The sequence below is a fragment of the Clytia hemisphaerica genome, unplaced genomic scaffold (genome assembly GCF_902728285.1).
Source record: "Clytia hemisphaerica strain Z4C2 unplaced genomic scaffold, Clytia hemisphaerica genome assembly, whole genome shotgun sequence".
NCBI lineage: Eukaryota > Metazoa > Cnidaria > Hydrozoa > Leptothecata > Clytiidae > Clytia > Clytia hemisphaerica.
Window position 1 is genome coordinate 259,823 of NW_027103640.1, and position 22,591 is coordinate 282,413.

Consider the following 22,591-nt stretch of genomic DNA (forward strand, 5'->3'; position numbering starts at 1 on the left):
TACAGTGCTTTGAAAGCAGATGAGATGGAGTTTTTATAAGATACTTTAATAATTGATCATTTGAAGTAACAAAAATGACGCGTTCTTTAGAATAAGTAACAAAATTGTTTTATTCCTGAATAACGACCAACCAAATCAAATAAGAGTTGTAAAAAAAGTCAAATAAAAGTCTTGAAAAAATCAAAAAGTTTCTTGAATGGGCGGATATGGGTAGAGCAAAATTTTGGGCGGTTGGCGATTTTGGACAGATTTGGGCAGAAAATGTTGGGCGCCTGAGAGTGGTGGGTGTTTTTGTTTGGAAAAAGTGAAAATGAAAGTTTGAAAAAAGTAAAAAAAAGTAAAAAAGTCAAATGAAAATTCAAAAAGTCAAAAAGTATCGTACACCTTTTTTCAAGTGATCTACCCCTCGCTAAAATTGATATTTATTATTCTCTCATGAATATCAAAAGTCATAAATCTCCGAATTAATTTTGTGATGCAAAAGGAAAACCCTGAGTCTCCACCTCAGTCAGAAAATTGGTCAAGAAATTGTTCCCAAAGAAAACGTCCCATGAAATTTGGTGCTTTATGATTTTACCCACGACGCATTTTAAATAGGAAGGAAGAATTGTGTACTCCAAAGCCATTGACACCAGAGTTTTTGACTTCAATCAGTAGAATTTTTATCCCCATTGGGATTTCAAAATTTCATCCCCATTGAGGGAAAAGGTTCCATTGGGCCTTTGGGACAGAGGTGTCATGTCACATTGAGAAATTTTTCCAGTTCTTTAAAGATCATTTAACTTTCAGTTTTAGTAAATTAAAAAAAAAATAGATACATTAGTGATATTATGTACAAATTTATAAAAAATAAATTAAAAATTCAGGAGGTTGTTACTTTTAGAAAACGAACACAGCTCTGATGTATACTTATGTTAACCTTGGTTTGAACCTTATTTTCAAATTGCAGTCCTAATAAGTTTAGAGGTTGTTTGGTTGCTCAACACCTTAGGATTTAAGGTTGAGTTGGAAAGTAAAGAAATTAAAACTATATCAGACAGAGAGCGGAGAAATTCAAACAAACTCACTTGCTATAAAACATTCTCTCGTCGAGAGAGACTGGCTTCAAGATGAATTGAATGCAGCACCATGAAATTGAGTGATAATGCCAAAGCCTTGTATCAGTTAGCGCATCAAGAAAATGATATTCAGACTTTTGATATCTCAAACCCTGGTAATCTCAAACCCAGTTCCTTTTCACCAGTAGAATACTTAATGATGGATGTGTTTGATTTAGTAAGGGAATTGCCATATCTAAATTTAGGAAACTTTGCCTTGGAAACCTAACGATAAAAGACAAAAAGGTTTGTATGTTAAATAATAAAATGATCATCTCAGTTCCAGAGTGTTCGGAAGGCTTAATAGAGGTTCAGTGACCGCTCTAGTCCTGTTCTGCACTTTCAATTGACAAATTGACTTCTCGCTTCCGAAACGATTTCTAGCGACCATTTCTATTGTTCCTTGTTCATCAGTCGTTAAATACAAAATGAATAATTGTCGTCGGTCGTCGGAAAAATATCCGACCATCGATCGTCGGTTCAATAATGGTCCCGTTTAGAGTCCATTCGATATCAACGGGAAATAAAACAGTCGTTAAACAAGTTAAAACGATCGGTGAACCGTACTTTGTCGTTACTTCACTCGGTAAATGACGAATAATTCTCGCTCGTAATATATTCGGGTCGATTAACGAGAAATTCAGTTCATTTTCGCTCTCATATTCGTCATCTGACGGAATATCGACGTCAACGTATCCGTCATCCGTCGAGAAATTTCGCGTTCCGTCTTTCGTTTTCCCGTTCCACGATAAAGCGTCCTTCGGTTCGCATGCTGAAAGAAAACGAGAAACGAAATGGTTGAATTTCTGTTGTTGTAAACTTCTCCCCATTTCTTCTTATTTATGTAGTCCTTCTTCACAAATTTTCTGCTCTCGAAGTTAGCTGGGATCACTTTTTCTGACTTTAGTTAATCAGACGCACCAATACCACTCTAGTACTGCAAGTAAGGTCTTGTGTCAAAAAGTCCCAGATTAAGAAAACAAATTAAAGCCTTTGATCACACGATAAATGACGGAAAAGTAAATAAAATTCGCAACTTATAACCTAATTATACCACATAGCTCCATCGTAGTTTCTGTAATCTCTCCAACAAAGCTCTCCAGGGCAAACTAAATAGAATGAACACTGCGATGGAGAGAAAACCAAGGTTACTGTATCCAATATACAACAAAATCTATTTGAATGAATAATGGAAGGGCCTTGTCATCAACCTGTCAATCTTATGTAATTCAACTGGCTGTTTGTTTACAATATTTCTAACTATTCTTATAAACAACACAACGGGTTTCTTGAATAGACAAATCTTCAAAATATAAAGTGCAAGAAATCACCAACCTTTCTTTTTAATCCATTAAACTTTAGAATTTGGCTCGAAAGTATACCATTTTAAACACGCAACCAACAAGTTTTTCTCAGACTTCTTATAAAGAATATTATATTCATTCCTATAGTCGCCCTTGCCAACATGATAAGGGATCTCAAAGAGACTATAGAGGCAGGAATCAACGATGTCTCTCAGAAGTTCACCACCTGCCAACCATGTAACAAATTCAAACTACGATTTTTATTCTTTGTGACGTAAAAACTTATCGGATGTTTTATCGTCGTTTAACCATGGTAATATACAAGAACAAACTACACATGAATATAATATAAGCTTTCTCTGTGGACTCTAAAACACCCAATCTCTTAGGAAAATGGCAAATACTTACAGAATGGTGAAAACAAGAACATGTTAAGAACATTTTTAAGCTTAAAACTCAAAAAGTTAAGAGCAACCAAAGGCTTTAAAATTTCGGATGTTCTCGCAAAGAAAACGGATGTTTCATTGCCATTTAACTATGGCAATCAAGAGTAATCAAAACGCTAATTGCACAAATTAAGTCAAAAAATCAACTACTAAGCTGGTCATTTTACGCCATTATTACGATGTCTGACCCTCCTCCAAAATTGCAAAATTGATGACACAGCCAAATTGTTGAATAAAGCTGGATTCAATACTTACCTATCTCGAGTATGACCTGATATTTTCTTTGCATTGACATCGAAGCCATGATATTTTTATAAAACTTGCTCGAAAGCATCTTGTCTCTTTCAAATTCGGAAAGAGAGATTTCAAAAAAGCCTTTGAGGATAGTTTTTCCAAAATGGTTAAGAAAGATCAATTACTCGTCCTTATGATACGACCAAAAGTTTTTCTCTGACTGATGCATGCATATATAAGATCAAACTATTTTCAACCTTCTTGACCTGAGTGTTTTCTTTTACCATAATGCATATTACATAAACGAAAGGAATTTTAAGACTGTCTACAGTTTCAATAAATCTCAGATTACTGTCATTAAGCTTGCCATAAAGATTCAACAATATAACGTTTATAAGACTATACTATAGGCTGGAGAGAGACTGAAGGGGGACCGGAGAGAGACTAAAGGAGGACTGGAGAGAGACTGAAGGAGGACTGGAGAGAGACTGAAGGAGGACTGGAGAGAGACTGAAGGAGGACTGGAGAGAGACCACAGGGAGACTGGAGAGAGACTGAAGGAGGAAAGGAGTCGTTGATAATTCGTCTAATACAGTAATATGGGTGTGATTTAAAAATATGATAATTTTTACGCGATAATATTAGTTTATATAAACTATGATTTGTCCCTACTACCATAGTAAATAATATTAATTATGGCTTATTTTCTACACCTTAAGTTGGTCTTTTGTCGACATCTCTCATCTAATTCCGACACCCTTTTTTAACCCTGAAAATAAAATAAAGGTTGGAATCGCTGATCGACTTATCAACGGTCAGAGAGGAAAACATTTTTTTTTCTAACAGTGATTCCGACCTTCCTTTTAATCTCTAAGAAGGGTGTTGGAATTACACGAGGGATGTCGATATTAGACTAATTTAAGTTACTGAATTGTCTGAATTAGTCATCTAGCATGATAGACTAGACTTTGAAGGTTTTCAAATGATGAGAGCACTTTCAAAATGTTACTCTAATTTTTGTCCCAGCTGAAAATGATCAGATAAGCAAATCCGCACTGCAAAATATTTTACCATTTTTTCCATCCCCACTGAATTTTCAGACTAGAAAACAATCGAAGCCAAGTCCCCAGCCATAAGAAGCATGGGACACTATCAATCCCCATCGAGTTTTGGTCAATGATTTTTACCCCCACTGACTGATATAATCCCACCGGGTCTGTAAGAAGGGGTGTATTTATGAAATATCTTAAGTGTGGGCAGATTTGACTACCTTATGAGGAACATATGAGGTACTTAGGACTTACAAGGAGTGTTTTTGTTGAATCTCTTTTGCTCAAAGTTTTCAATATTATTGTTATTGTTATTAATTTCATCATCTATAATTTCATCTTCAGGGATGGCTGAAAAATATGGCGTCGAAAAACTTCTCAACCTTCGTAACATTTTTCCATCAAAATCAACCGAAGCTTTGTATTTCTATTTTATATTCTCTGTTACAGTAAAAGCAAAAACTTTTAATAATAATTTATTTCATGCAAGGTTGTTCAGTTTGTCATCACAGCAAGAAAGTTCCAACTTTAAAAATTACTTCGACTAATCAATAACTTTCACTTTTACACGCTCTATAAATTTATAAACATTGTGTCATGTTAAAGTAAGATGTAAAAGCCATGTTGACATTAACATTCAAAAAATTTTAGTTTGTACGCGTAAGTACGTAATCCAACTAGTGTTTTCTATTCAGAAGAAATCTGAAACATCATATAAACAACAAATTGACTGAAACCTTGTTATTATTATTACACGTTTATGGTACTGTCAGATTTAGAAAATTGCTTTGAAAGTCGATAATTTTCTCACGGGAGAGCTAGCGTAAGCGATAAGAAAGATCTACAATGAGTGATATCAATAATTGGATATTGCTTTATGAAGTTTAATAGAAGAAAGACAATTCAAAATTCAAAACAAAATGCATACCCCTTATAATCACTTTTAATTAATACCTTTTTGTAAAAAGGTTGTGCTTGTGTATTCCCTTTTCAAAGAGTTTTATTATAGGTTTGGCACTGGTGTAATTTTAGATAATAAACGTTTTTTTAAATACAAGAACAGATTATATAAGAACATAATAAGACTTCGACGGCCAAAATGATAAGAACAAGTTAAGAACATTTTAAGGCTTTTGAGACTCAAAATCAACCGATTTCTTAGGGAAAATGGAAAAATAGTGAAAGTAAGGGCATGTTGAGAACATTTTAAGGCTTAAAACTCAAAAATTTAAGAACATCCGAAGGCTTTAAAAGTTTTGGATGATCTTAAAAAAAATAGTAAGATGAATTAAAATGTTGCTCCACAACAAGCACAATATTTTTTTCCAAAAAAGGTTGGGAATATTCTAGATATTCATGACGTAATGTTTTATACGGAAACACACGAAAAACCGAAAAAACCGGGCGTTTGCGACTAGTTTTCATTTAAACGTTTTTTTACAAGAACAAAATTGGCCAAAATTTTAAGAACAAGTTAAGAACATTTTAAGGCTTTGGAGACTCTAAAGCAACCGATTTCTTAGAAAAACGCACAAAAATACTCACAAAATGACAAAAGTAAGAACATGTTAATAACATTTTTAAGCTTAAGAAAGGCTTAAGAAATTTTGGATGTTCTTATAAAAAAAACCGTGTAAGATGAATTAGCATGAATTAAAATGTCGCTCCACAACAAGCACACTATTTTTTTCCCGAAAAACGTTGGGGATATTCTAGATATTCATGACGTAATTTTTTGTACGGAAACTCACGAAAAACACCGGGCGTTTGCCACTACTTTTCATTGTTACGGGACGTCAAATACAAAACTGAACGGTTGTCGTCTGAAAAATGCACAAAGATGGCGGAAAAAATTCAAGAAAATAATAAAAAATCACCATCAATAAACGACTTTTGCAGCCCGTCAAAGTGCATCATAAATGAAGAAAACGAACTAAAAGATACCCTACAATGCAGGAAGTGCCACCGTTTAGTCCATTATCTTTGTACAGAACTGCCACTTTACCAGATCCAGATATGCTTGTCATACAAATCAAGAAGTTTCCAGTGTCAAAACTGTACCAAAATCGCACCACAGGTAATGGAAAGGTATAATTCAAATGAAACATCAAGAATTGAAGGATTCAAAAACGAAATCAAAGCCTGTGAGAATATAATGAAATGGCAGGACGAAGAAATAAACCATTTGAAAGCACAAGACGTCAATGTTATGGTCAACGGAATGAAAGAAACTATCGATACCAGAATAACCACGCTTGAAAAGAAGATTGAAAGCATCATCGAAAAGAAAGAAGAGGAAAGACCACCAATGAGCTACGCTAAAATCACATCCAAACACATCGAGAAAAACATTGGAGATGCGATTCGAAAAGAAAAGCAGGAGGAGCAGCTTTATTTCAAAAAGATCATTGTAAAAGGTACGAGCGGTTTATAGAGGCCCATGTGTCTTCACGGTGGCCTGCAAACCTGTAAAGCTTTATTATTATTATTATTATTGTTTAAATTCAAAACTAGTCGCAAACGCCCGGTGTTTTTCGTGTGTTTCGGTATAAAAGATTACGTCATAAGTATTAAGAATTAGAATTAGTCTTTTTGTAAGGTACCGTTTTCGATCCCTCGGTAAGATTGTAAAAACATAAAAATATCATGTCCCGCGCTGTATAGCGTTGTAAATATTAAAACATTTTGAATTTCAGTCCCCCATGGGCTCACTTGCAAGAAAATGAATGCGACTGGAGTAACTAAAACCAATTTCGTTTAATCCATTCACTAACGTAAGCAACCAAAGAGGCATCGAACTTCGACTTAAGGATGTGTTCTAACGCATGATATACACACTTTTTTTATTAGTACCAGTAAATTTTGGCTCAGGCTGAGCAGTTCTTAATTTTTTCTTCTCTATATTCTTGCCTCGTTTGGCCTTATTTAGTTTGTTTATATATACTTAAATATTCACCAGAGCTGAGCCTCAAATTGTTCTTAGGCCTTTAAGGTGGGACATTTACATTGCAGAGAAAAACTAAGCCAAATTTAAGTAAGTAAGTAAGTAAGTAAACATTTGATGAAAGAAGGCCCATCACGGCGCATTTGGTCAGATTTTCCCAAAATTTTGCACGCAAATCACTTCGTTTTTCTCACTTTTTACACCCTTCGAGTGCACTTTCTCTCATTTCAACCCCTGCAGTGCCCTATGAGAAGGCTGAAAACGCACACTTCAGGGCCTCACCTACGGTAGGTTACCTTGAGTACCCCTACCCCCACCCAGGAAGTTCAATTTTGCTTCAGAGTCCCGCTTACAGATGATCAACTCAAGAACTTGCTAGCTAAATGACACCCCTGTCTCACAGCTCCGGTGGAACTTTTTTTCTCAGTGGCGATAAAAATTCCTATTGAAATCCCAATTGGGATAGAAATTGCTATGTTCCAAGGTTAAAAAATTCAGTGGCAGTGGTTTCGAAGTGCAATTTTCAAACATTCAATTTCGAATGGGGATGAAATAAAAGTTAATTTCCAAGTGGGGCTGAAATTCTAAGGTATTTTCCCAACGGGGACAAAAATTTGTCCCAGCGGGTATGTGACACAGGGGCATTAAATAAGGTTTCAGAAAATCCATCCAGGATCATTCAACACACTAACAAACAAATATTGCAATTAAGAATCTGTCTTGCTTTAGTACTCACTCGATGGAGGGCTTATAACTTTTAGTGCTTAGCTACATGACACCCCTGTGTCACAGACCCGCTGGGACCCCAGCCCCAAAGGAAAATTGACTTTGATTTCAATCCCATTCGTAATTCAATGTTTAAAAATTGCACTCCTAACTCATCCCCACTGGATCTTTTAACCTTAGAACAATAGAATTTTTATCCCAATTGGAATTTCAATAGGACTTTTTATCCCCACTGAGGAAAAAAGTTCCACCGGGGCTGTAAGACAGGGGTGTTACCAAAGACTTATAACCAAAACAAGACGTCTAAGCGCATAATTATGCAAAATTATCTCATTGTTCGAACAATAAAAATAAATTTCCTTTGATCCGCACGTTAGTTGCCGACAAGATTTTAAAAAATGGCCGCCAAAACTCGAAGGCCACCAAATTTGGAACTACTTGTCCATGTAATTTTGCTAATTATGGTCTAATTATCATGAAATATGTCAACAAATTGGATTGGTTTGATTTTAGAATAATTATTCTTTGCATTTCTGCTCTTTGAACCTTGAACTTTGGCCAGAAGGAAGGAATTTCGCAAAAACAAAATGGCTGACTGGTTTCTGTGTATTTGCTATAATGACCCAAAGAATGGCTTTGAAATACTATGTTAGAGAATTTTTTGATGATTAAAAATAATTTTCTAGCATTTTAATATGACCAAACTTTAAGTCCATACCATTCTTTTTTGTGGCCTGGCTCTTTTCAGACTGGCCTGGCTCAATGTTTTTGTGCTATTTTTTGTGAACTGTCAGACTGTGTTTTGTTGGAAATTTAGGTTTTCAGTTAGTTTACCTGGCTTTATGTTTGTTCACATGAAAAGTATTCGGTTTAATATCGCTCATTCGATTTCGATATAACTTTTTTCAATTTATTTAGGTGTAAAATATATATAATATAAAAAAACATCAAAAATTAATCAATCATAAATTCTGTATATATATCCTGCTCCTTGAAAAGGCATTTCAAAAACAGATGGGCGACTTCAAATCAAGGATATCTTCAACAAACAAGATGTATTGTGATTAGAATTGAAATATATACAACTAACACCCAATGCTGAAAAATATTTTGTCGCAATGATGGTTTTTGAATCATAACTTTAATTTTCTGGCTATTTTATTATAACACCGAATCAATTTGTCACTGGATGGATTCTTTGGATATCTTGATATATGTGGCTTGGCTGGTAGACTTGGTAGATTAGAATTATCAACAGCGATGATGAAAAGATTGCTACTAACACTAACAATATTTGGAATATCTTAAAATTTGGATAATGTATTGTTCACACTGTCACTAGAGACTAGCTCACAGCAGGCTACAAACTGAAATTGTGAGGGTTATTGCATCAGTATATATATGAAAATATTTGGTACCCCAACCGTGAAATTGTGATGTATGTCATTTGTAGAAAGTGGACTAAAATATACAATTGATTATGCCTGGGTCATTGACTAAATAAGCGCCATCTGCCATCTCATGGACAGAATCTGAGATTTACAAAAATAACGTACATTCAATTGGCTAAAAATGGAAAGAGTATTGAAAGCTTGGATATTACTTTTAAAACAGTGTGCCAGATTTTTAATTTGGCAAGACTGGTTTCTGGCAAATGAAAAAAGTATTGCTTGTAGATAATCTTGAACAAATTTATATAGATGAATTCTTTAGCTAGGTAATTTTAACAAATTATAGAAAGCAAACAGAAGCAAACTATATAAATTAATCAGTCAGTCATCATAATGAAATTAATTTTGAGAGGTAATTTTGGAGGTACCTAGTTCTTAATATTGTGAAATGCTCTGACTGTTAATACCAAAATTATTTGTTTGTGTAACTATTTTAATGTAGCGTAAGCAGGCGTAAGGGACTTATTGTCTATACTTTGTCATCTAAGTATCATTTTCAATCGTCAATTAATCCTCAGAAAAAATTAAATCAGGTCATCTATTTTCAAAAGAATTGCCTATTTTTGTCTATTATTGTATTGTGTATTTGAAAATTGTTTTTTGTTTGTTTCTCAGTATTAACAAACAATAAATTAATGATTTTGTATTTTTTGATTAGATTGTGCTATGCCAGTTAACTAGGGTCCTGGTTAAAGATATGTTACATGCATGAGCTTTACTTTGTTCATTTGTGTCCAGACATTTTTTTTACAAATCTCGAGACTGATAGTTGGTAACAAAAATTACAAGTATTTTTGTGATTTTGGTCTTGATTGGAAATGGTTGACAAATTCTGAAAATTTTCAAATACCTTGAGGGAACCTTTTCTGGTGGGAGCTAATTTTGGCAGGCAGCAAATATCCTAAATTTTTTAAATTTTGGTCGGAACTTATTTTGGCGAATAGTGAATTTTTTTAATTTTGGCAAATGACAGCATAAATCTCTTCTATTTTGCCTTATTTTGAGCAATTTTGATGAATTTCAGGGTTATTTAGGCAGGGAAACAAAAAATTTAATTTTGGCGGGAACTTATTTTGGCGAGTGAGCAAAATATTTAATTTTGGCAGGAACGAACTTTGGCGAATTTCGTCTAAATTCCCAAAATTAGTTCCCTTAAAGGTACTTATTTTCTAAATAGGAAGTGATGAGTCAAAACAATCCCATCATTTTTCATTAAATTTTTCACATTTTTATGGTACTGTAATTTTTATCAAAAGGTGTCATAAAAAAGTGAAATGATCAAACAGGCATTAAAAATAACAGGAGACTTGTTAAAATTTTATGTCAGAATCTCCTCAAAAGTTTGGATCAAAATATTGAAAATTGAGTGAAAAAAAATTCTTTAATTTTTCAATTCAATTATCAGTCTTTGACCCAAACATTGATTCTATCTTTTCAAAACAATATGATTAACAAAAATTTTTAGAATAAAAAAAACTTATACACTGGGCAGTATCTTTGTTTAAAAGAAAAATTTAAAACTTTTAATAAAATAAGGTCCATAAAAGGCTCTAACTACTCTTGGGTACCTAAATAAATGGGGGTTTGGAATAAGCCAGATAGGAGAATTTATTTATTAGCGGGGGAGGGGAAGCTTATTAGGTACCCAAAAGTACAGTTTTATATCGTAGATATAGTTTTAGTAAAATAGAGTTTAAAAAATGTTTGTATGTCATTCAAGTCCATCGTAAAATATCACGATTCCCTCTAGTTGAGTGTCTACTACCATGATTATTATTTCTTCATTCCAATATCGATATTAACACATATAGGTATATTAAAATAGTCAATCAACATCTTGTATATATGTACTATGTCATTCAAAATACCAAAAATATTCTCAAGTTTCCAATCAATTTAATTGAATGTCAAGAGTATGAATTCAATAAGATTGGGTTAATCATTCCACCATTCATGAAATCAGCCTTTTTAGAGTTTCATATATCTGCAAGTTTTGCAAACACCAAAGTTAAGTAGAAAAGTGATCAGCCATAATAAATGAGATCAAATTTCACACATATTAGTTCTTTAACTCGCTTTAACTCATCTGTCTTTTGGTACTGTAGGCCAGGTCGTCCTCAAAAGTTTAAAAGTGTCCTAAAGTCTTTGAAGCTCATCATTTGATCATCTTTGAGTACATCTTTCTGGTTTCCAATAGTTGTTGACGATCAACTGTTAGATATGAATGTAGAAGGCAGTTTTGATGTTGATATATCAGGCTGTCGGGTTTCCTTTAGCACTTGAGGAGAGGAGCCCATATCATAAAACTTCAACTTGTATCTTTCTGTTACGAAGATGATTTGATTGCCAGTAAAACATTTTCACATTCATTTAGATTAGAACGAAGTCAGAGTTTCTAATTTTCTAATCAAAGTTTTTCTGCTTCAGCCATTTTGAAAATTTCGACGAAAATTCTGAGAAATTAGTAATATTGATTATTTTTGCTGACTCGGCAAAACAATTGTTTTTATTGCTGACGCGGCAAAATTGATTGTTTTCGTTCACTAATTATGCGGAAACCCTGTAGATATAGTTTATTGTATTAGAAGAACAATAACACGCTATCTGATGAGATCTAACTAAGGTGAAACAATGGTTAGACGTCTTGTTTTGGTTATAAGTCTTTGGTGTTACATGGTCTGCTATGTTCTACAATTCACTAGTCTGAACTTAGTGAAGGACACCAGATGGGTTTTGATAAATTCTGAAAAACCCAGTGGCGGATAAAGAAAGGGTTATTGTCACACAAATAGTAGTTAATCGTTAGAAAAAATAAAGACATACCTGATTTTTTCGACGACAACATAATGACGTTCACATTTTCGGACAAAACACCCATTAAACCCATTTTCTGTCACGTGGTACGTATGGTAAAGAATTGAAATGCGCTAATACAGAGATGTGGTTTGGAACAGATTATTTTATCATATCTTCTTTATTGTCAAAACATAGCAGCAATAAAACACAGCAGTAAAATTCTTTCATGCGTGGTGACTGGCTGATCCAATTATATGAGTTGCATTGAATTTTTTCTAATCCTGAAAGAGACAAGTGGAGCGAAAACTTTAAACATAACTGATTTTATTTACTTGGACCACTGCGAAAGTTTCTTTGTTCCGCTTCCGTTCGCTTCTCTACTACTACACGTTTTTATAAGAAATTTTAAGTTTTATACCTACAGATGTTCTTATCTTCACATTTTTGCCAATTTTACTAAGCAATGTACAAATGCATAATTTGAAGTCTGTTCACAAAATTCGGTTTACTAAGCGATATTATTGGTTTTAAAAAAGAATACAACGCAGTCACAAACCTTCTTTAATTTTCATCCTGAAACCAGAATCGTTCTTGTAAGTTAGATAGATATGAGCCCCCCCGAATGCATTCAGAATATGTCCTACCCACGAAGAAGTAGGAATCACGGCACTGACGGGCACTGCGACTTGACAGACACGAGCTGCCAAGCCCGGGGGGGGTACTTAGGCAAAAATGGGTGCTGGGTATGTGCGTGCCTTAAGGGTAGGGTTTTTCACCCTCCCAAAGTCTCTCTAAGGGTTACCAAAACAACAAAAGTCAAAATCAGTCTCTCTAAGGGTCGGTTTTTTCACAAACTCGGGTCAAAGAGAAGTGAAAAGTCAAAAAAGTGAGAACATTTTTAAAAAAAGTGAGAACATTTTTCAAAAAAATTAGAGAAATTTTTCGAAAATTGGAGAAATTCTTTTAAAAATCGAATTTCTTTGGCCCATTATAGAAATTTTTTGTGAAAAAGTCTCTCTAAGGGTTGGGTTTTTCTACACTGAGTCTCTCTAAGGGTCACCTTTTCACCAAAATTCAGTCTCTCTAAGGGTAAGGGTCCAGAGGTCTGGCACGCACATACCTGACACCCATCAATCCTAGTACCCCCCCGGGCTGCCAAGCCATGGCGTATACCATGACACTCGAACGACACTGGGAGAGCGATGTTCACGCGAGGCCGAACCTTATGAGTGTCACGGCATGTCACAATGTAGACCCTAGCAATCAAAGTTGAAGTACATTTCCTAAGTTTCATATCTCATGTATGTCTGATATACGTGGTCACATCTATCTAAAATCCTTCGCTACAGCTATACTTCTATCTCACAAGCTGGCCAACAAAAATACAATTCAGGTTACCACAAAACGTTTAACATGATCACAAGATATAAAGCTTATCGTGTTGTTTTTAACATCACAATATTTCAACTAATTACTCAATTAACTGTAATTATTATACATTCTTCGTTAATTGAGACATCGAACACTGGTTGTTAATATAGGGACATATTCTTATACTTTTAAACAAAATTTGCAAAAAATGCAGATATTGGAAAGCCATCGTGTATAAATTGAAATAAAACCATGAGATTTAGGCAATATATGAGCCCCCCCCAGCGGACCCTCAATTCACGCAAATTCTTTTAGAGATTCATGCATTCACGCAAACCGCTGGGGGCCCCATATATGGTGAGGAAAAACTGAAATACCTGAGTATTTCTCTTGCTTTTTTAAAGATAAATTTTTTTTTGATTTTGGTAAACATCGAATCAAAGAATCATGAACAACCTAAACAAGTTGAAGTAGCTTGGGTATCATCTCTAAGCATCACCTATCATTTCACCATCAAGGAAAGAAGAAGAATTAAGGAGATGTGCCAAAAAGCTAAGAAATGGAACTCCGAATGTGATGGTGATTTCATTTGGCGTGTGAGATGAATTCTCAGAACAGATAGCCTTCGCTTGATAAAAAAAGCAAACAAAAACTTTGCCAACCAAAAGTGCCAACCAAAAGCAGTCAATATCTAGCCTCAGTAGCAGCGAACGATGAGCTGCCAATAAAACGTTACCTTATTTTTAAATTGTAAAGTAGCGTTGACTTTCATGAGCCTTTCTTGCTACCTTTTCGTCAGCATGAAATAAACTATTACATTTATACATACATACGAAGCAATTATCGACAAGAAAAGATGTCAAGATTGTATGTAATTATTGCAGCGTAGGATTTCAAATAGTTTGAATTATACCGTTTATCTATTCTTCTGTAATTACGATGCATTTCCCCATTTTCCTTCCAGCTTTTGTTGTGATATCTATTTTCAAAATTGTTTGTATGGGTCTGAATCCCTACCGAAAAAACAAACTGGCCGGATGTGAAGTAGACTACAGCTAGAATGGAAATCCCCATTCATGAAAAATATTAAACTATTGAGTTTCAGTCCGTTATTTTTACCCCCGCTGGCTGAAAAAATCCTACCGGGTCTGTGAGAAGGCGGTGTTTCAAACCAATCATCTTCCAAAGATCAACTATAACAGAAAACTAAATGTTGTACGGTGATCCAACATTACCTTTCAACATAAACAGCTCAATAATTAATTTTACCATTGAATTTTTTCTCAACTCTGAAAAGTTCAGTAGTGCCTTATTTTAAAGTCTGTCCAGATATAATTGGCAGTGGAAACAAGAATGCTTGTAACTTTTGATAGTCAAATATAATTATGGAAATTTTTTTTGCTTGTTTTAGAGAATCAAAAGCGCTATATTTGAATGTATTTTTGGTTGAAAAATTCACGATTTTTAGTGGTAAAATATGCGATTGCAAAAATTGAGCTTTTTTTCTACTTATACTATAACGTTCATTTTTACACCAGTTGTAGTTCAACCTTAGGTTAAAAAGTTTGTTAAATTTCAAGGTAAACAAAAGAGTCCTTCGAAAGATATGGGACCCGAAATACCCCTTGGTAGCATTTTTTGTGAAATATCAAATCTCCAACTTATTACTAAAAACGGGGGTAGTGATATGATTGATAAAACAGTTTTTCGATCATAACACATTTTACGATCTCTTTAATGACCTCATAATCAAACTGTGTTTAGTGTGTTTGGGAATTAGCAAAGTTCTTTAATGACTTAAAAATAACAAAGGCAATATAAGTTCATGCTTATCTTTTCAATCAAAACAATTATACTGCGATTTCACTTCGTTTCGAAATAATCAATGATACCAATAATACCAAAGCACCAACACTTAACATTTTCCAACTTTTAATTGCACTGTTCAAAAAAGATAACATAGCACCCCCGTTTTTAGTAATAAGTTGGAGATTTGATATTTCACAGAAAAGTGCTACCAAGGGGTATTTCGGGTCCCATATCTTCCGAAGAACTTTTTTGTTTGCCTTGAAATTTAACAAACTTCTTAACCTAAGGTTGAACTACCACTGGTGTAAAAATGAACGTTATAACATAAGTAGAACAAAAGCTCAATTTTTACAATCGCAAATTTAACCGCTAAAAATCGCGAATTTTTGAACCAAAAATACATTCAAATATAGCACTTTTGATTCTCTAAAACAAGCAAAAAAAATTTCCATAATTATATTTGACTATCAAAAGTTACAGGCATTCTTGTTTCCACTGCCAATTATATCTGGACAGACTTTAGTTTGATTATCTTCTTATACATAATAGCTCTAATATTTTTTTCTATTTTTTTTCTCCTTTTAGTTTTTCATTTAGATTTTCTTTATTTTATAGCTTAGTACCCCTTGCTCTTATCTGCTAATGCTCCTGTTTTATCTTTCAATAATAATGACATAAGAACTAGTGAATGTCAGAAGTATCTAAAGTCTATTCACGATAAGTGTGCACTCTTTTTTCATTTACCTATAACTTTTGAAGGAATTCTTCAATCTTTATAAATTTGGTATCATCGGAAAGATATTAGTGAGTGGAACAATTTGAAATAAAAAATATTTAAAAAAATTCTAAAAATGAAGATGAAAATGAAGAAAAAAAAAGCTATCTTGTAGACAAATACTATAACTTTCATTTTCACTGGAGAGATTTTTTGATCTTAGGAGGTCATCACTGTGAAAAAATTTCATTAAAATATTTATTCAATATAAAGTTATGATATAAAGTTGATAAGTGATTGACCCTAAAAAACAGCAAAAAACAGCAGAAAACAGAGTTTTTAGACGTCAATCAGCTTATAACTTTGTTTGATATCTTTTGACTGAATGATTATTTTTGAAATATTTTTTCATAGTGATAACGTTCGATGATCAAGGATTTACTTCAGTGAAAATGATAGTTGTAGCACTTTTCTACTAGATCTTCATTTTTTTCTTTTTCATTTTCATCTTCATTTTTAGAATTTTTTTAAATATTTTTTTATTTCAAATTGTTCCACTCACTAATATCTTTCCGATGATACCAAATTTATAAAGATTGAAGAATTCCTTCAAAAGTTATATGTAAATGAAAAAAGAGTGCATACTTATCGTGAATAGACTTTAGATACTTCTGACATTCACTAGTTCTTATGTCATTATTATTGAAAGATAAAACAGGAGCATTAACAGATAAGAGCCTTTTGGAAAAGTAAACTTCCACAGCTTGTTTTGTGGAATCAGGATTAAAAGACATCTTCCATTGACGAGCCCACTCATTTATTCTTGCAAGATCTCTGTTTAATTCCTCACTGCTCAAAAGTTGGTCAATCACTAACGAAAATAAAGATGTGTCATCAGCTTTGTCTCAAGATTGTTGGGAAGGTCGTTGTGCCAGCAGAAGAAATGTTGCTTGTATTTATAATTGTCTCCTCCCATCTATGCTTAAAGTCTGCGAATTCGTCAGCATCTTGACTTGGAGAAAGAGAAGACAAAGAAGAATTTTTTTAGTACCAGAATTTACTTCACAAATAAAGACACTCATCAAGAGAGGACAGATCAGGTCTCTCCACAACAGAGATACTATCCTTGCGATATCAGCATACTCTACACATTCATTAACCTTGAATCGCCCGTTTCGATAGTAGAATTAAGAAAGGATTCACCAACATAAAAAGTATCAAACTTATGAACAATTAAGAAAGTCGTGATTTGAGCAATCTTGGCAAAATCATCAACCCAAACATTATTTAGATTCCAATGACAACCAGTCAAGGCGTTACCAACTATGCAGAAAATATAAAGAGGATATTACGAGGCAATTAAAATGGTTGTATTATATTTTTCAGATATACAAAAATAGGTAGAAAAAAACACGTGTGTGTGTGTGTGTGTGTGTGATCAAAACACTAAAGTTTGATGTGAACGAGAGAAACAGAGACAAAAAACGTTAAAGACATGAAAAAGAATTTTATGCATCTACCAAGACATTTTCATCACCCAATACACGCTTTTTTTTATTAGAACACCTAAAATTCGGCTAAGCCTGGATATGCTTATTTTTTTAGCAATTTTCAGCCTAAAATGTTCTTAAATGCGTTTTTTTCATTTTTCAGACTCTAAATCGACAATATCATGCAAAATAAAGAGCACTTAAAATTGGTAAAATTTGGACAATATTTGACTCTCGATTTTAGAAAATCCAACCCTAAGTTCGATTAAAACTACTTGAAAAGTGGAAAAAATCGTAGTTTCTTGTCATTTTTTTCCAAACCAAGGCTGGGCATATTCTTACGATGTTATAAATTTTTCGACAAATTTCAGCCTCAAGGTTCTTATAAACTGGGTTCTAATAAAAAAAACGTGTAATTCATCAAATTTTTCATCAGTATCGAAAAATTAGAAGCTTCCATCTTTTAATTTGGCCACAGTGTTGCAGTTAATATCAGCAAAAACAAAAGAAACCTTAAGAATTTCGTGTTATTTTATCCCTTGATCGGTCGAGAAAATTTCAGCAATAATCAAATTGCAATATGATGTCCTTGTCAAAATCACTTAATCCTATTCATACTACAATTTTTTTATAAGAGCATAATTTTGTATTAGAACAATGAGGCTCACATTCGCTAAAAAAAGAACAATTTAAAGTGACATAAAAGTAGTAAAATGTAAACATTGCGCGAACCACGTGTCGTTAAAGAGAACAATTAAAATCACGTGTCCAAAACAAACTTGTAAAACAATTGAACAATAAAAGTTAGCCATATTTGGTTTGATTTTTTATTTTGACATGTGACATTTGTTTTGATTTTGTATCCGCTGCATACAGTTTGTTTACAAATTTCGCAAGTACTGTTATGTCCCTTTAAGAACAATGTTGAGCCTGACTTTTTTGTCAAAGTTACCTTGTATGACAAGAATCATGTGTGCCAAATTTCATTCAAAAAGACCCAATAGATAAGAAGTTAAGGGGTCAGGAAAAGCCCCCCCCCCCCTAGTTTTAAAACACCCCTAAAAGCCTAGTATGAATAGGGTTAAATTAGTAATTCAATGTTCAAGATAGAAAAAGAAAAAAACCTGAGAAGTCTTTTTTCATCAAACGAAGCCAAAAAATAAAAACTCACTTCGTTCGAAATTCATATAATATTCGAACAAAATTCTCGGTCCCTTGAGAATTCGAATTACATACGTGTTTAACTGTATTTGCTTAAGGAATACATTTCACAAATGTTAATTAGTTTCAGCAGATTGGTTATGATTGCTTTGTGGTATTTAATGACTTGGGGATTTGCCAAGTTTCAAAGTGATATAACTACAATTGAGCTGTTTATTGAGAAAGTTTATTAGAAAATTCTTTGAAACATATGGATGATTTTAAGATTTCCATATATTTCCATCAAAAAAACTATCCATCTTCAACATTAAAAACACATACATTGAGTTTATAGCCCAAAGAGGTTAGAATTGAGTCTCGATCTTTCCAACCAGGTGAAAGATAAGCCGTAGCAACTACTTTTCATGAATCCACTTTTAAGTAACCTCATCCGTAACGGTTTATATCGCCCCGGGGTAACTTTTACAATAACCAGCTTCAATATACCTTTTGCATTGCAAAATCATCTACCGATAATATATTGAATATAACTACCCTCTTTAATTAATAAGAAGGCAATTCTCCACCATATAATCAAAATTAGTGTCTCTGTTTTACAAGTCTTTATCATTTCTATCGCATTTGAAAACTCAATTAAAGTGCTTAAGAGTTTCCATGGCAACTTGAGTGTCTGTGACGGATGTCATGAGTAAATGCTTTAAATTCGATTAATGCACGCTTTTTTTATAAGAATATACTTTTTTATAAGAATATTCATGATGAAATTGGCCAAAATATTAAGAATATGAAAAAAATACCACCATCATAGAATCTGGGCCAACTGAACCTAAGAATGAAATTTTTAGAGCATTTTACCAAAAAATTGCCAATTATTACCCATGAATGCTTAAAGTTTCCACCAAAGTTTTGCTTGAGGTATGAATTACATGTTAGATTTTGACTGGGATTGGCTGGGATTGGATCCAAAACCTAAGAATACGTAAGATTACTCAAGGATGATTTTCTTCAAAAAGTTAAGAACCTTCAAGATGAATACAAGAAACATCATTCTTATAAAAAATTCGTCCGTATCAAAATTAGCGTACCAGGCATGTTAAGTAGAAAATATATGTGTCTGTCTGATATGAAACGGGAACACTTATAAAGATTAAACCTTTAAGTAGGAAACAACTGGCTTCATTTCCCATGAAAGAATAGATTCCAGCCTTTTTAAATTTGATGACTCTTTGGTCATGTGACTGAAAGTTGCTCTTCTTTTTGGGATCGCCGTAAAACAAGAAGCGCCAAAATGACCACTCATTTCACCCCTGTTTTTCTTTTTCACCCTACATTTAGAAATATTCTAGCCAAAATAGGAAATATAACCCCCCACTAGCTTCGCTCAATCGTTAAGGAAAGAAGCGATACATTGTGGGATAGTTTCGAGGGTATTACAATAGAAATCTCTTGGGAATTCCTCGAGGGAATTTTATTGTAATACCCTCGAAACAATCCCACAATGCATCGCTGTTTTAGAAATATCAAAAACATTGGGGGAGACAATGGCTCAGCTGCCTAAAAGCTGATTCATTATTCTATGGCCAGCCACTTAAAACATTAGTCATTATTACTATTATTTTTATTATTTTTTGTTTGTCGTGATTTTCCACTCGTAAATAACAAGAATTTGAAGAGCAGGAAGAACAACAATGTTTGATGTGTTTTTCATTATTCGCAAGTAAACATGGTTGAGCAGGTTCCGTAACGGATTTTGATTGGATAAGACGTGGATTAAATGGATTTCGATTGGATAAGAGGTGGATCAAACGGATTTTATTCGGATAAGAAGGGGAGGAAAGAGACCAACAGAAGCTTTTCCTTTAACCCTTTAACTGCCATTCTTATTTTTTAAGGGTTCGACCTATTTGCTACGGGACAAAATGAAGATTCGACCTATATGCCAGATGTCGGTATATGCCGACATGAGCGGCGACCACATAGTTTACCATTACATTTAGCTTTATTTTCTGGAAAATATCAGATACCGGCAAATAAATCACAAATGATCTTGTCCGCATACGCCGACAGCGGCACGAAAAGGGTTAATGACAATGACTCTTCGGATACTTTGCGGATTACCAAATAGGGTTTATAAAAATGGACGCTTTATAAATGTTTGTTGATAAAACTCAAATATTGTGAAAGGTGAATTTACAAAAAATAAAAACCACAAAATTTACAATAAAATAATTTACAAGTTACAGAATAATTTAAAAATACTGAAATGTTAGCTTTATACCCGTCGTTAATCGTATTTTCTTCTTTTGAATAATGTGTGTAATGAACATTAGGCTCATTTGAATTATGAAAGTTTTAAATAGCTCTAATTATTGTGTATAACACAGAAGGCGGGCTATAGAGCTCTCAAAGGAGATCCTTGTTTATAATAAGAGGTTGATTGCATACTAATAGCTCCTCGATAATTGAATGTTCTTCGTTTTAGAATGTCTTCTTTGTTCGTTATGAAGTGAAAAATGCGTTAATTCAATATCCACTTTGCTTTCAGGAATGGGATCCAATTTGTCTACTTTGCTCTCCTTCTTCAGTTTTTCAGATTTGTCCTTGTTTTCTCCAATATTATCCACTATGTTCAACCTGCAGCTTGTTTTCGTTTTTCCGAAAGGATTTCGTGCGACCATGACTAACTTTCCGTGGTCCTGTTCACGAAGTGATAAAATGACTAATGTTTTACCACCATCTTTTGAGTAAATCCGACCATTACTTGATTCGTGGTCAACCAGTGTACCATTCAGATACCAGTGACATTCAACAGGGAAAAGAACCGTGGTCAGACATGAAAATTGACACTGAGCACCAACGACTGATTCATATTCCGATGGAAGTTTCTTTATAATGTGAGGTGTGAAGAGGGCTGGGTCTAGCAGTGAGAAATGTACTGTGTAATCATCTAGATCCGCTTCTGTTGACGACGATGATGAAAGCCTTCGATTCTTCTTCAGTTTCGGGAAACGAGGCAAACCTAAAAAATTGAGATGATTAGTTATTGAGCAACAACTGCGATTTTTATACCAAACTGACATGGATGATACCCCCTTCTTTTGAATTTTGTACCAATTTTACACCTTTCACAATAGGTTCGAAAATACCCAAATCTTTTATGTCACCTTTGGTAGAATGGGAGATGGCATACTGGAAAAATGGTATATTATAGAACAACAAACTACAGTATTAAAACTCAAGAGTATTATTGGAGAGGGAAACTTTAAAAATCTTTTCCTGTTTCCTAGTGGAACAGACTTGATCAAAAAAGGTTAACTTCAAAAGATTTTAAGACTCTGAGAATGAATAAAACGTATGACGCTCACGCAGGGGCCAAAATCTCAAAATAGGTATGAAAATGTAGTGAAATTTGCGGCTGAAAATCTTAATCTTTTTACCTTCTTGTGTTTTCGTTGACTTTATGTGCCTGTTGTTGTGAAAAGCATCTGGCACCATCAATAAATTATTGTTCTCCAACATTTTGGATACAAACAAAATAACTATGTGGAATGTTGCTGTGTGAAGCCTTTTTCAGAACGAAATAATCAACTATGTACGCTATCAGTTTTTACTTCTGCTTTATGAAATACTCGACACTAACTGATAACGACTTACACCATTTATATAATTAATGCTATTATACATGTAGTAATTAGATGCTGATTACATATGAGGATTCTTTACAAAACAAAGAATAGAAAACGGAAATTTTTAAGATAATAGAATACCCTGTAACGAGTGAGAATGGCTCTCCATTGTATCGCTGTTATAACTCAATAGTACTAACCTTGTGGACTTTCAGCTTGCAAGCATAGCCAAGAAGTTTCGCTTTTGTTTCTCTTTGTCATCTTTTTAGCATTCTAGCCAAGGTTGTGAAAGTTCACTCTCCAATTCGATAGTCATAAGGAGATGACGAGAGAATTCCACAACTCATTGTGTTTTAGTTTTTATTACTCTTA

The 22,591-nt window shown here is 33.7% G+C and overlaps 1 protein-coding gene across 4 annotated transcripts; it reads right to left on the reverse strand.

Moving 5' to 3' along the window:
- Nucleotides 1–763: 763 nt before the first annotated feature.
- Nucleotides 764–22,591, reverse strand: LOC136802859 (titin-like). Of its 4 annotated transcripts, XM_067059622.1 has the most exons (3): nt 22,420–22,577; nt 12,075–12,328; nt 764–1,869 (listed from the first exon to the last, which is right to left on the reverse strand). In XM_067059622.1, exons 2-3 carry the CDS (start codon nt 12,136–12,138, stop codon nt 1,508–1,510), a joined length of 426 nt encoding a protein of 141 aa, XP_066915723.1. In that variant the 5' UTR covers nt 12,139–12,328; nt 22,420–22,577; the 3' UTR covers nt 764–1,507. The 4 variants fall into 4 exon arrangements, 3 of the variants coding, with proteins under 3 accessions (XP_066915723.1, XP_066915721.1, XP_066915722.1); XR_010846068.1 differs by lacking the exons at nt 12,075–12,328; nt 22,420–22,577 and adding an exon at nt 4,386–4,766; XM_067059620.1 differs by lacking the exons at nt 764–1,869; nt 12,075–12,328 and adding an exon at nt 20,748–21,612 and having other exon boundaries at nt 22,031–22,591.

Bases quoted from the DNA above. Each gene is read 5' to 3' on its own strand.
- LOC136802859 (XM_067059620.1), bottom strand. From the start codon at position 22,112: ATGTTGGAGAACAATAATTTATTGATGGTGCCAGATGCTTTTCACAAC. The intron at 21,613-22,030 runs GTAAAAAGATTA...TCAATTTTTTAG, and splicing joins GTCAACGAAAACACAAGAAG to GTTTGCCTCGTTTCCCGAAA.